We start from the raw sequence: 15,429 nt of genomic DNA on the forward strand, positions 1-15,429 counted from the left end.
GAAATGCAGGATGTATCAGAATGAATCATCCAATTTTGGCACGTCTATATTTCTGAAACTAATGAACATGTACAATGAATTTTGATTTTTGATGAACGGGAAACTCAAAGAGTTTCTTTTCATACCTTTTATTAGGTGCTCAATATGCCCATCTTGAGATACATAGCGTATGTCATTGCAGTATTCAAATTGCTCCCACACTGCAGCGACCAAGTCTTGAGTTACGGCTTCCACAGCTGCTGCTATGCGATGTCTCAGTTCATTTATTGTCGTAGGTAACGGAGGCACAGAAAAGTCTTTTATACCCCCCCCCCACACACACACACAAGAAATAATCACATACAGTCAGGTACGGTGCCCTTGGAAGCCAATAATGTAAGGCTGAATCATTTGGTCCAGTGCGACTGATCCATCGTTCAGTAACCGTTCGATTTAAAAATTCCTACAATTCTAGATGCCAGTGTGGCGGTGCTCCGTTCTGCTGGTAAATGAAGTCGTTCGAATCAGTCTCGAACTGTGGGAAAAGAAAGTTCTCAAGTATATAGAGATATGTGCTTCCTGTAACAGTATGTCGGCAAAGAAAAATGGACCATATACCTTTTCCACTGAAACTGCACAACACACATTAAATTTTGGAGAATCCGTCTCATGTTGTACAACTTCATGTGGTTGTTCCGTACCCCATTGCCTCGTCACTAAAAACTGAGCGTGGAAGGAAACTGTTATCCCTCATCTTGCCAAGAACTAAATTACTGAACTCCACACGCTGTTGTTTGTTACCTTCACGAAGAAATTGCAGTAGCCGAGTTTTGTATGGTTTCATGTGGAACCGTCAACGCAACACACGCCTGACCGACATCGGGGGCATGTTGAGCTGTCGAGCTGCACTGCGAACGGATTTCCGCGGACTCCTTGTGAAACAATGGCGGACGCCTTTAATGTCTGTGTCAGACACTCGGCGATGGCCTGGCGAATTGCCTTCACACAAGCCATCTGTTTCTCGGCAATGGTGATGGCATCGTCTAGTGCTTTGTGGTGTAGGAGGACCCACACCGTACCTAGTTCGAAAGTCACGCTGAACAGCTATTACTGACCCGCACAGTGCAAAAGGTAGAACACAAAAGGCTTTCTGTTGTCCCCATACTAGATCTGAAGTGGGCGACACTGCTGCTGCCTAGCGAACGTGTGGATTCCGGTGAAACTCGCACCAGTGACTCATCCCCTAACTACAGGTACATGCCTTTGATGTATGGGCTAAAGCCTCACACTCTGTGTTCGGTTAATCGTATAGTGTCGGTCAGCAGGCTATAATTTCGACATAAACTTATAATTAGTGAACCACTGTCCTTACGTCTGTACGCGGGGAAACTTTGGTGGACTGATCTGCATAGCGTCAGTCGATGGGAGCGGATTTGGCTCTAGGGAGGCGTCGACTGAGAGGTGCTTGGCTAGGAATTGCAAATAAGACTTCCGGGCAGGAAACTGGATGAGAATCCGCAGGGAGCTTGGCGGAAGAGCCTAGTGGGACCCGGGAGACAGCTGCGAAGTTTGGTACCGCTTCATCAGGGCTGGAAGTTTCAGAATTTGGTCAACGAGCCTCGGTGCATATTTTAAGCCGCAAATTCCCTGCATGACGACTTGGAATAATATGGCATAATTTTTCCGGAAAATAATCACTGGTGTGTATGACACGACCTACCTCTTTAGATTTTGCAGAATACTACCTGATTTCCCAAGTTGCGCCGTTATTGTTTTAACCGTTTTTATATTTAGTAAGAGATGGTTAGAAATATACTTCTGTCGTAAAATCATGGAAAATTAACTTCTACGACTCTGAAATTAAGTTTGCAGAATACAAATTGTCAAAGATCTTTTTATAATTTCACTATAACAATAATTTGACACAAATCTTGATGTAAAAATTATAGTGCCTGTTCCAGAAGCAAGTAAAAATAAACCCTAGCAACATACAGTTATTACGGAATAAACGTAGTGAACTCAGACACGGTGAGTAGTGCCTAACAGACTGCATTTGTTTCCACAAATCACAACAGATTGTGCTCGTTCTCTTCGATTAAACAAGGAGCTGAACGAAACGAAGCTGTCACCAGTCAGCCCACTAATCACAATTAGAAGCTAATATTTGTCGAATTAGATTATTTTCATACGTAAGCCACTGCCAACTTCATACCCAGCTACATTCTATTTTTTACGTTTAGGCTCTAAATTATACATGCACCAAAGAGGCATATGACGCGTTGTTGAGGGATACTGACACTGGAATACTTGCATATACCGTTGGAATCAATCAACCACTGGTCGATCTTTATTCCTGTGCCTGCATGTAACGCTCATCTCTGTGTCTCATTTTAATTCGCGTATGTTCGCTGAGCAACAGGCAGTTTTTTAACCCTTCCCATTCAAACCTCGAAATACCGGGAGTAACATAACTGATAGAGAATGCTGACACAGGCATCACTATACATTCCAGTAAACATGACCCTGTAAACAAGCCGTGTGCAAGAAGATTGGAAGCGCGCCTTTACAAGTGGTCAACGACATCAGCACGAAGATATGGTAGTATAAAAATATTCAAAATACAACGTTTTGGATTGAGTTTCCATGTAATTGGGCTCGGGTTCGATGTAAACCCACATGGCGTTCAAGAGTCACCATGCCAGTACCGTTTTGCATTGGAATGTGTTCGTCTGACTGGTTCATATATTCATCCAAGAAAGCGCGAGGATCAGGGTACTTTTGATTTATGGACCTGGATCTCCCAAGACTGTATGAAGATGTTTCCCTAGTTTAATTGTGGGAACTGTTCTTCACGCCTGATGCGGCAGTTGCGTGTTTTGCTGTTGACGTAAGACGACACCTAGCTCGCTAACATGGTCCGAGAGGCCTATACTTTGGACTCCAAAATTAAAAGATCTTCACCTTCTCGATTCTCCTGTTTGGAGTCATCTCAAAAATGGACATGTGGGACATCGAACTTGTAGACTAGTCAGGTGTTTCGAGATGATCCAGTTGTGGTTGAAAAAATTTGTAACTCACTGCAGACAAAATGCAATATTGTATTCATATGGGAGGAGGCACCCCCCAACCCCTCTTCGATACGTACGAGTCTACAGTAATTTGTTACATGTAATGTCTTGTATCACATTTCTTGTTAATGAGAGCCGAGAGTGAAATCTGAACGCAATTAAGTGGGAACTTAAAGACACGATTTCATTTCAGATACATTCGAACTACGGCAATATTTCACACTGTAGTCAGCGGCGGCCAGTAGCCACACAGTTGCAGTTACGTCGGAAACGACTCGTTTGCAAACACACATTTACTTGGGCGATTTGGCTTCAAGTGTCGCACACTTCTAGCCCTGTCTGTTATCACCATTTATTCGGATCGACCTTATATAGGTTGGGGCAACCTAGAGACGCCTCCAAAGAGATACAGGGTGAACGTATATAAAACCCACAAACTCCACGGACATATTCCTGACTGAAAGTGGAGGAATAAATATCCTAAGAGCATAGAAATGCATCGTTGCCACGGTAGATTGCGTTGAGGGATGAACATTCTTCTGACGACATCCTGTGTGTTCCTTTTGTGTTGCGGGCTGTGTGATTGACGCAGTGTATTGTAAGCAGCCGAATGGCCTTGTCTTCGTGACGGGGACAAGCCGAGATGGTGTTGGTGGACAGCCAGGCAGATGGAAACGGTCGAGGGCCACCACGGCTACACCAAAACAGTTGCCCTCATAGACAACAACTAGATCACACAACATTTCAAGTCCTTTTTGGGCGTCTGCACGATGATGGGTCCTTTCAGACAGGCAAATTTGGAAGGACGTGGCGGACTTTGCTTACACCAGATTTGGAGGACCGGGTTCTACAAGATATTGAGACGAACGCTAATACAAGGTGCAGGCAAGTGACCCGCCAACATGGTGTAAGCCACAGTACTATTATGTGTATCTAGCATAATAACCAAATCCTATGGACGCCACTTTGAACATGTGTTGTGACGTGGATGTGATGTAGCTCTGTACTGAGTTCTGGGACGATTTGTTGTCGTTGCACGCATACCGTCCATTTAAGGACACATGTTCGTAGGACCCTTTTTCTCCATTTCCAGTCAGGAATCCGTCTCTGCAGATTGTTTGTTTTATTAATGTTCACCTTGTACACAGAACGTAGTTTTTTTCTGATTATGGAGGATTTGGAGAATTTGTAGACGTACACAAGTAATTCCAATGCTGATAGCGGCCGATATGTCATGGCACTTTCTTTGTATTTTCCGTTTCAGTAGAAGAGCTCGTGAAGAGGGCATTAAGAGCATAACATATGTGGAATCTCATCACACCAGGAGAATATGCTGAAGTTCTCTTTTTACTGGTTTGGATGACACTATGTTCTTTAGTTGCAAAATAGCATACAAGGGGAAAGAGGACCGTACGAACTTCTCTGTACCTATTTTTTTCATATTGATAGGTGGTGTAGCACACGACTAGGATCTTTACGTATGTAAACAGCAAAGCACAAACCTCAACAATTCTCGAGAAAATCGAGTTTCAAAATTTTAGGTGTGCTTTTTGTGTGGGCGCTCAAATTGAAGAATGACGGACCTGAGCAACTACGCACTAGGTTTCATATACACAAGGTTTGCGGATCGAGTCTCACCATCGGTTCTTTTTTATCATTCCCACGTAATTCTAACGACAGAATTATTACGACTGTGCTGTTTATCGACATATAGTGCATATTTTATAATTTTTACAATCTTTAGCCTGAAAAACCAGCTTTTTGTCTAAAATTCTTCATAATCGCAATACTCCATGTACATTAGAACACACCATGAGACTATTTTTCCTGTGTCCGTGAAGGTACGTTTCGAAGCAATATGAGCCCATTCTTCCGTATATGTCCAGTCACAGTACGACCCATGGTATGAATCTATTATTCCAGTGTTCCAACAGGTAGTTTTGTCCGAACAGAAACACCTTCATGTGCCTCCGTTGGTGTAGGGAGAAAGGGAAAACCGTTCACAAATTCATATAATATTTCATTCGTATGTTAGTCCCCGAGGTAGTTACTTTCGAACGCTTCAGCAAGGAAAACTGACCGTGATTGTGAGGCAGAATCGCTTAACAGTGAAGTTTGGAAAGAGCGATTAAAAAAGGGCAATCGTGTATGGTGAATAGCTCTTTTTGCAAAACGATCTCATCGCTTCTAATTATTCCGTAGTAATAGTACATGCTGGAGATGAAATATTTCGCAACACTTTGTGGGTGCTAGCGGAGAAACAATTCGTGGTACATGACGAATTAATTCCACAGCAGTAAATAGGTGAATGAGACCTGTTTGAAGGAAAGGAAGAAGTCACTTCATCTTCACCAGACGCTTACGAACTCAGTGAGAAGCAGGCGAAGATGGATATCGATCACGCTCTACTGTACAACAGTACTGGGGTTGTCACTCCAGAAAGAGAACATCCGGGATGGAATTCGGCAATTTGCACAGTCGTAATAAATCTGTTGCAGAATTAAATGGGAATGAGAAAAAGGGACCAGCAATAAGAGTCGATCCAGCGGAGTCGCGCTTTTGAATCTTACTCGCTCGGCTGCGGACTACTTTCATACTAATCACCGCACAAATGTTACCGGCATGCCTAAAATGTTCAGATTCGATTTTCTCCCAAACGGTTGAAAGTTGCGTCTTCCTGTTTACATATATTGATGTTCTAGGCGTGCCATACATGCCCTGTAAATATTAATGAGATCGGTTCGGGGAAGTTAGTACGATCCCCCTGTTAGCGATTTAACATATTCCGTTGCATTACCCATTCAGCTGTTTTACTGGTGCTAATGAATTCACATAATCAAATGAAAGTGATAAAATATCATCTACTTGTGACAGTACAACTAAATCGAAACATTGCAGCACATAATGTGATTCAGAACGTTGCTACATCGAAAATCAGGACTTATGGTCAGGTATTATGGAGGTGAAATGCACAGTAGCCAAAGTTTGACGTTTGCCTAACGAAACTAAGTTTAAAAACAGCAAACAGATTAATAAGGGAGATAAATTTAGGACTGTGTCTTCTTTCATTAAATTTCATACCACATCCGTATGTTTTGTGTTAGGTTTAATATGGCACTAGATGGTGCACCCCAGTCCTAAAACTATAATGTTACGCCCATGTAAACAATAAAAACGTTTCAATTAACAAATATATGTGAACAGTTGCGGCCATAAACATGTAGCTATATTTTCGTCGCACAAACGGACATGGAAAAGTTAATAAAGCTCACGGTGTTCCTAAGAGAAGATGGAATGCTTCTCGTCATAAATTGAAACTTCTTTAACGGAACCAGTGATGTTACCGAAATCTTGGATGTAACATTTGCAGTGTTTCTACAAGACAACAACGTAATACGTGGAACATCTGCATTTGTACGTGGAAGTACTGGTCACCTAACCGACGAAAGACATAAGGTTAGTGATCGTTTCGGGGCAGGCTGCGACGTGTGGTCTGGAGAAGCAATATCTCTCTACCGCTGTCTGCGGGTACAGTCCTCAAATTCTGTTATTCTACAGGATCGCAGACAGTACGGAGAGGCATCAGCTCCTATGGACTGTAAGACACGTCTTATGTCGTCAGGCACCACCAACAGGACGTCAGAGGCTGCGATTCGCTCCCCACACACCATTGCTTTCGTCACGAGCTGCTGCTGGGTCAGGCGGCTGGTACACCCAGCTTGCTTGATAGCTAAGGAGGTCGGCATTGCCAGCAAAGAGAAAACTGTCAGACCTACCCCCCCAAAGTTACGCCGATCCCATGTTACACGGAGTTGCGATGGCCGTGAACGAGTATACTAAATCCCTACCACTGAGCGTCGTAGGTTCGACGTGCAGCCAAAGTAAGCCACTGCATTTCTGAACACTGGGCACGGGCATTAAATAACACAAGAGAAATAAATCAGTCAGTTCCATCCTGAGTGTGGTTGTATTTGCTCCAGCTTCCCACTAATGAACCAGCACGAGCAGCTTAAGGGATCCAAATCGACATAAGTACACTTCAAGCTATTTTACAGTGTGTGGGGAAGGCACTGATAACATCAAGTCATGATCTCCCAATCTCCAACTTCCTAATGGCGTCGTAACTACCCAATGCTGTAGACGGACGCCTTACATTTCTATTAATTCCTTGAATGAACACATTTTAATAAAAAAAAGTGTAATAGTCCAGGTCTTGACATGTAGACTGCCCTGCAAAGTACGTTGATATGGCAGCCGATATTGTTCCCACACAACATCCTGTTGTGAAGGGCACCCTATATGCCTGGAGCTGGAACAGACACGTTTTTGCCGGTGTCACTGCTCCTATTATATCTAGGAGGTTATAAACCCTACAATGACAACAGTTGTGAGGAGTGCCATTCCTGTGCCACATTTAGTTGAAATCGAACCAGTGATCTGAGAGAAGATCCTAACATAGACACAAACTTTGCGCTTCCTATGGCTAACAGAAAAGTGCAACAGTCCAGGTCCCATGATTGAACATATACCCTGTTTCACACTTTTTGCGCCTTGAAATTTATCATTTGCTCTCTTTGGAGTAAGATTACGTATGACGACGGATCAGCATAGCGCCACAATAATTAGGGACGCACTGACTATTCACGACACTTCTCTGTAAACGATACGTTTGCATGAAGTTGCTGGTGCGACCGCAGTGCAGGTGGCAGAAGCTCGCGTTTGCATGAAGTTGCTGGTGCGACCGCAGTGCAGGTGGCAGAAGCTCGCGCTGTCGCTTACCTTTCTGCCAGTCGATGGCGTAGTTGAAGTACTGCCCGAGGGAGCGCGCGTCGACGGCGGCGAGCATGAGCAGGTAGAGGCCCATGCAGAGGTCGGCGAGCGCGAGGTTGCACATGAGCAGCTTCGGCACGCTGAGACGGAAGCGCGCCGCCAGCAGTACGGCGAGCACGGCGAGGTTGCCTAGCAACGCCGCCAGCCCCACTGCCCAGGCGGCGCCGCGCAGCGCCCAGTTGCCCAGCAGGTCCTCGCACGGGCTGAACGCGTCCGGCGACGGCTGGCACCGCACCTGCCGGACACTGCACGCTCTCCACCAGTCCCGCACCAGCACGCCGTTACGCTAACTAGGGTTGGCCACGAACTGCGGGCCACCGGTTTTGGCCATCGACGGCACTACAATTCCCTTTCATTGATTCAAAGTAGTATACGAGAGACAGTCGTAATATTTTAATTATTACGTTGGAAAAATAAAGTTACTTAATCAATTTTTTGTTTGTTAGCAGTTATGGGCATTCAGTCCTGGTACACACTGATGTCGCCATGCCGCAGTATCGTAAGGCACCACTAGAGGGCACAAATAAGAAAAAATAAAAAATATACAGCAGTGCAGTGCAGTGTTTGAGACACTGCGTTGATGATCAACAGCCGCACTCAATTAACAATGAATTGGCGAACTGGTATTATGGTTTCGCATCAGCTGTAGAATATTTCAGAACGATTGAAAATTTGCGCCGGACCAGGAGCCCATCTCGGAGTTCCCGGTTGTCACGAGTGGTCTCCTAAACCACTTCGGCTATCCGAGCACGCTTCCAGGAGTGGCCCTAATCTCCATTGGTCCCGGTGTCTACTCTCTCTTGTGCTCACACTACATTATCGTGATTCCCGCATAGGGTGACACAATGTTTTCTCTCGTCATTGCCTTTCTGTGGCATGAAATGCTGCAGTGCAATGTCTGAGACATTGCGCTACCAGTAGCCACATTAAATTTAAGAATGAACTCGCAGACTGTAATTACGGCTCCGAATCAGCTGTTGAATACATCAGAACAAACTAAAATTTTTGCTCGACTGAGCTCGAACCTTGATTAAATGCTCGCCGCGAGCGGTCGCCTTCACAATTTCAGTAAGTCGAGCAGGCTTCGCGGGAAGTCCGTGTTCGAGAAGCGGTCTGGCACAAATGTTTAATTTCTTCTGAAATATTCAGGACAGATGAGAAACCATAATCGCAGTTTGCGAGTTCAGTCTTAAAAGTAATGCAGCCCGTCAACTTTCCTAGCCATCTTCATTGCGCTGTCACGAACGCAACATTTCCACTGCTGCCGTAAACGAACTGCCGCACAACACTGCACTGTAGGCTCGAAGCACACGAGCAAGTAACATTACGCTTGCAGCGTCAGAAATCGCTTCAGTACAGGCATAGCGACGTCGCTTCGATTGTGGCGCGCGGCAGTACTACACTGGAAGGCAAGCCGGGTAGACGTAGGCACAAGACAGCAGGCTGTATGACAGCTGTACAGTAAAGAAGTGAGTACATGGAACCGGATGAAATAACAGAACATACACTGTCTAGTGCATTAATGTGACCACGTGTCTAAAACTTGAATAACCACCTTTTGCAGCGCGAACTGCCGGTATAGGTGTAGGGAAACAGTCAATGAGGTTCTGTAAGATACCGACAAGGATGTGGAGGTATGCTGACCCCAGTAACGTGGCGTGCTGCTCTAGGTTCCTCCTTTGAAATTCCTCGGCGCCAACAGCTCAATAGAGGTGTTTGCTGAAGAATATCCAGATCGTACCAAGCACTACGCTGTGTCTCTAAAACACTGTAAAAAGAGCTTCAGAAACTGGAAGAGTGGAGAATGAAATACGCCAAGGGAAAAGGAAAGCAACTGATGAAAGAAATGAAATAAAAAAAAGCATTTTAGCAACATTATCACACAATGTAAATGTTACTGAGAGTCATCTCGGAAGTACAAGAAGGATCAACGAAACGAGTGTCCTGCGAACAGTCATTCCATCGCATGTCACCCTCTTCATTTTTTCGCTGAATATACAGCTTCATGACAGTGATCTCCATAATTGGTCACAGTTCTCCGACTGTTATCTACTAAAAGTAAGCCGCGCGGGATTAGCCGAGCGGTCTAGGGCGCTGCAGTCATGGACTGTGCTGCTGGTCGCGGCGCAGGTTAGAGTCCTCCCTCGGGCATGGGTGTGTGTGTTTGTCCTTAGGATAATTTAGGTTAAGTAGTGTGTAAGCTTAAGGACTGATGACCTTAGCAGTTAAGTCCCATAACATTTCACACATATTTACTAAAAGTAAAAAGTGGCGTGGCATATTTATACAACATTTTCTTAAAGAAATAAACACCATTTAGAAACCATAGCCAAGTCAACCTTCGCAATATGTGTTAATCGTCAGCTGAAAATCCATAATGACTCAAAGGAGTTGATAAAACCAACACTCTGTCTTCGCAACGGTTAGTTTGAGTTTATCAAGACCTGCATCTTTGGTACCTGTTTTGTTGACTGGAATATGAATATACTCAAATATCTGAAGTTCCTAAGATATGCTGTAGGTTCAGTTATTGGAAGACATCCCACTTGACATAAGGCAGTCAGTGTCATACTAACGTGACGGGTGTCTGTAGTGACAGAACCTCTCAAGAGAAAGTTTCAGGAAACACAAAACGTTCTGCACACTCGACAGACTTAACATTTCTTTGCTTTAATCCGTGGCGAAACTCAAAACAAGAACTATATTAGAAAAGACCAACGACTCCCGAAGGCACCGAAAGCGTTATAACACTAGCATGTACGGTCGTTGTCTCCAGATGAAATCCAGTATAAAGTATTGTTTCTCCGGAATCAGTTTTTAGTGTGTAGCAATGGTCACGGTCAACAGTTTCTGCACTTAGTATGACAGACGTTATAATAAACACACGAACCGTATCTGTGTTTGCTTACAGTTGGTATAATAGGGAAGGAGTTTTTGAAAACTACTTCTTGTGACAGCGGGACAGTGGTTTGCGGTACTGTTACCTTGATAGTAGTAGATCAAGCCCCATAAATGTTATGTCGTTGAAGTTCTCTTTGAAACTTATTTCAAATGCCACTGGGAAATGTACGCAGTTCTGTTAGAAAAAACAAAGTCGGTGTCGTAATTCAGCAGCTATATACATAAAAATTATTTGCGAACGTCAGGACTTTCGCCACATTGTCAACTATAGCTTGGCCCAAACAGTACCTACAGACAGTCATTCATTCTGAACATATTTGAAACTCCATGTCGTAGGTGCATCACGCTGTATAAAGACAGATAGCGCATTATGGTTCAAATGGCTCTGAGCACTATGGGACTTAACATCTATGGTCATCAGTCCCCTATAACTTAGAACTACTTAAACCTAACTAACCTAAGGACATCACACAACACCCAGTCATCACGAGGCAGAGAAAATCCCTGACCCCGCCGGGAATCGAACCCGGGAACCCGGGCGCGGGAAGCGAGAACGCTACCGCACGACCACGAGCTGCGGACCGTCCCTCACTGATTTCTACGGTTATTTCCTGCAGTGTTGCTTGTCTATTAGCCCAGACAACTATACGCAAAAGCCAGTGCTCTCGGTTGTGAAGTAAAGGCCGTCGGCCACTGTGTTGTCCGTGCTGAGAGGTAATTCCTGAAACTTGGTATTATCGGCACACTCCTGGCATTGTGAATCTCGGAATATTGAATTGCTTTTCCGAAATCGAATATCCCATGCGTCCAACACCGACTACCATTCCGCGCTCATAGTCTGCTAGCTCTCGTCATGATCATAATCACGTCGGAAACCTTTTCACACCAATCAGCTGAGTACAAATGACACTTCCGCCACGCTCTGCCTTTATATAACTTGTGTACGCGATACTACCACCATCTGTATATGTGCACATCGCTGTCCCCTGGAATTTGTCACCTTAGTGTATACTTACTAAGGGAGCGTACCGCACGGCGCGCAAATTATCCAAATTATATTCATCAAGTACTACAGAATGAGACCACTTAGTTGCTTCCAACAAACGTTACACCTGTTTATGCAATGAAACTTCAGCATCAAGGATGACGTATTATTACTTCGGCTTGACCAAATAATGGTCTTGGTTTCAGCCTATGGTGAGCCAAGATAACTTTCATTACCCATTTTTGTACAAGATATTCGATTAGCAATACAACAAAGTATAGCGTACAGGAACGACTCTGTAGCTGCTGCTTGTATGTTTGACAGAGAGCATGTTTCCAGACAAATAATATGAGGGGCTAACTTAACATCAGCTCCTTCGCTCTTGTAGGCGGAATGGCCTGCAGAGATTTTTTGTTTTTGTTTTTATTTAATCGTTTTTTATGTTTTTCACAGAGTTCTACACCTTCTAAGCTTTTCATGCTAATTAAGGCCATATAAGCATGGTCTTTACGACTGTACTTCTGACCGAAAAGCGATTCTGGTTACTGTAGTCCAAAGTTTTTGTTAATGCTGCCTTTAGGGTTCTTGTGGAGATATTTCCATAGCAACGTTCATCCCCTAACATATTTTCTTTATATCTGCCCCAGAGGTCAAATACGAATTTTCATAAATTTTGCTTTAAAATTTTTTTCCATATAACAAAACATTTTGTAAAAAATTTTCATTACCTATTGCACTCCTTTAGGGGTTGAATTTCCAGGAACACTGAAACATTTGTTTTTTAAATTTTCATCCGAAAATTCAAATACCAGTTGTCATAGATGTAGCTTTAAAAATCTTTTAGTAGCTCTTTAGTAATTATTTGTATTCAAAAAAGCTTTCAGTCATTATTTGATCCCTATAGTGGTTGAATTTACAAAAATGCTGAAATACGTATTTCATTATTTGTGACTGAGAAACCAGATACCAGTATTCGTAGGTATAGCTTCAAAATTGCCTTACTACAGATATTTTTTTAAAAAAAAGCCTTTCATCCCCTATTTCAACATCTTATGGTTAGAATTTCAAAAAATCCACTCTTAAACGACGTATACAGCATAGGCTCCGCACTTCGCCACACTTCAACTTTATATCCTTAGCGGTTTGGGCTGGGTGATGATGAGTCAGTCAGTCAGTCAGACAGTCAGGTATTCAGGACATGGAGATCCCGCGAAATAGTGACAGAACAACAGATCTACAGGGTGTTTCAAAAATGACCGGTATATTTGAAACGGCAATAAAAACTAGACGAGCAGCGATAGAAATACACCGTTTGTTGCAATATGCTTGGGACAACAGTACATTTTCAGGCAGACAAACTTTCGAAATTACAGTAGTTACAATTTTCAACAACAGATGGCGCTGCGGTCTGGGAAACTCTATAGTACGATATTTTCCACATATCCACCATGCGTAGCAATAATATGGCGTAGTCTCTGAATGAAATTACCCGAAACCTTTGACAACGTGTCTGGCGGAATGGCTTCACATGCAGATGAGATGTACTGCTTCAGCTGTTCAATTGTTTCTGGATTCTGGCGGTACACCTGGTCTTTCAAGTGTCCCCACAGAAAGAAGTCACAGGGGTTCATGTCTGGCGAATAGGGAGGCCAATCCACGCCGCCTCCTGTATGTTTCGGATAGCCCAAAGCAATCACACGATCATCGAAATATTCATTCAGGAAATTAAAGACGTCGGCCGTGCGATGTGGCCGGGCACCATCTTGCATAAACCACGAGGTGTTCGCAGTGTCGTCTAAGGCAGTTTGTACCGCCACAAATTCACGAAGAATGTCCAGATAGCGTGATGCAGTAATCGTTTTGGATCTGAAAAATGGGCCAATGATTCCTTTGGAAGAAATGGCGGCCCAGACCAGTACTTTTTGAGGATGCAGGGACGATGGGACTGCAACATGGGGCTTTTCGGTTCCCCATATGCGCCAGTTCTGTTTATTGACGAAGCCGTCCAGGTAAAAATAAGCTTCGTCAGTAAACCAAATGCTGCCCACATGCATATCGCCGTCATCAATCCTGTGCACTATATCGTTAGCGAATGTCTCTCGTGCAGCAATGGTAGCGGCGCTGAGGGGTTGCTGCGTTTGAATTTTGTATGGATAGAGGTGTAAACTCTGGCGCATGAGACGATACGTGTACGTTGGCGTCATTTGGACCGCAGCTGCAACACGGCGAACGGAAAACCGAGGCCGCTGTTGGATCACCTGCTGCACTAGCTGCGCGTTGCCCTCTGTGGTTGCCTTACGCGGTCGCCCTACCTTTCCAGCACGTTCATCCGTCACGTTCCCAGTCCGTTGAAATTTTTCAAACCGATCCTTTATTGTATCGCTTTTCGGTCCTTTGGTTACATTAAACCTCCGTTGAAAACTTCGTCTTGTTGCAACAACACTGTGTTCTAGGTGGTGGAATTCCAACACCAGAAAAATTCTCTGTTCTAAGGAATAAACCATGTTGTCTACAGCACACTTGCACGTTGTGAACAGCACACGCTTACAGCAGAAAGACGACGTACAGAATGGCGCACCCACAGACTGCGTTGTCTTCTATATCTTTCACATCACTTGCAGCGCCATCTGTTGTTGAAAATTGTAACTACTGTAATTTCGAAAGTTTGTCCGCCTGAAAATGTACTGTTGTCCCAAGCATATTGCAACAAACGGTGTATTTCTATCGCTGCTCGTTTAGTTTTTATTGCCGTTTCAAATATACCGGTCATTTTTGAAACACCCTGGACCTTACACAGTATATTGCATTGGCAAAAACATAGCTTTTTCGTAAAAGCTAAATGATGTGTGGAAAAAATGTTATGGGAACTTATTTCGACAAGACTAGTAAAGGAACACGCTCAAATCCCTTTTTGTGTTTCCGACATACCGCTTCTTGGGAGCAGATTCTTCTGTCTTTCTGAATCACTGGAACAACATTTCCTTCCTAAGGTTAAAATGGAAATTTGTAATTTAAAACGTTTAGTTGTCGTACTGTTATTTTGTTAATCCTGTCAGATAATTCTCTTATGTTAGCTTCGGCGGGAATTTATAATATTTGCAGTATTTTATTACATTTTTACCATATTTATGTTACCGACCCAACCGTCATCTTACGTTTCGTGTTGTAGCAATCGGCAATACTTACAATAGAAGCGCCGTGCAGCACCAATACAGGTATTTCTGCATTGCTTATATGATCTTTGATCCTGTTGCATGAAACATAAGAGAAGTGTCTGGACGACACCCTGTTTTTCAATGTTCCGCGTTTTCCTAAATCATTATAAGCACCTGCCGGGATAGTTCCTTCAGACATGACACTAGATTACTTCTTCCCGCGTTCACAAATAGAGCAGCGACTCATATTATAATGGCTGCAGTATGGAGGGGACGCTAAATGTTAATAGGCATTCGCTCTTTTTCCAAAATTGGCTTTTACATTGCCTTACGATGGCAATTCATGAGTTTCGCAGCTGTTTAACTGAGGTGTTGCTACCTTATACCGTTTCAATGCATGCCACTAACGCTTGCCAATCTTATGTCTGATTATCTGTTCACTGTTGCAGGGTCTCTGTAGGGATTTAAGTACGAATAATGCACACTGTTCTATAGCTCTATATGTTATTAT

General features: G+C 43.7%; 1 protein-coding gene across 1 annotated transcript in view; it reads right to left on the bottom strand.

Annotated features, from left to right (window-relative positions):
* Nucleotides 1-15,117, bottom strand: part of LOC126183480 (lutropin-choriogonadotropic hormone receptor-like) — a 187,159-nt gene extending 172,042 nt beyond the window's left edge. Inside the window, exons 1-2 of the mRNA XM_049925540.1 lie at nt 14,950-15,117; nt 7,827-8,112 (exon numbers count right to left, since the gene is read on the bottom strand). Of these exons, the coding sequence (XP_049781497.1) occupies nt 7,827-8,112; nt 14,950-15,117 (454 nt within the window). The remainder of the gene's footprint in view (nt 1-7,826; nt 8,113-14,949) is intronic.
* Between the last annotated feature and the right edge of the window lie 312 nt (nt 15,118-15,429).

Source organism: Schistocerca cancellata, chromosome 1 (assembly GCF_023864275.1).
Source record: "Schistocerca cancellata isolate TAMUIC-IGC-003103 chromosome 1, iqSchCanc2.1, whole genome shotgun sequence".
Lineage (NCBI taxonomy): Eukaryota > Metazoa > Arthropoda > Insecta > Orthoptera > Acrididae > Schistocerca > Schistocerca cancellata.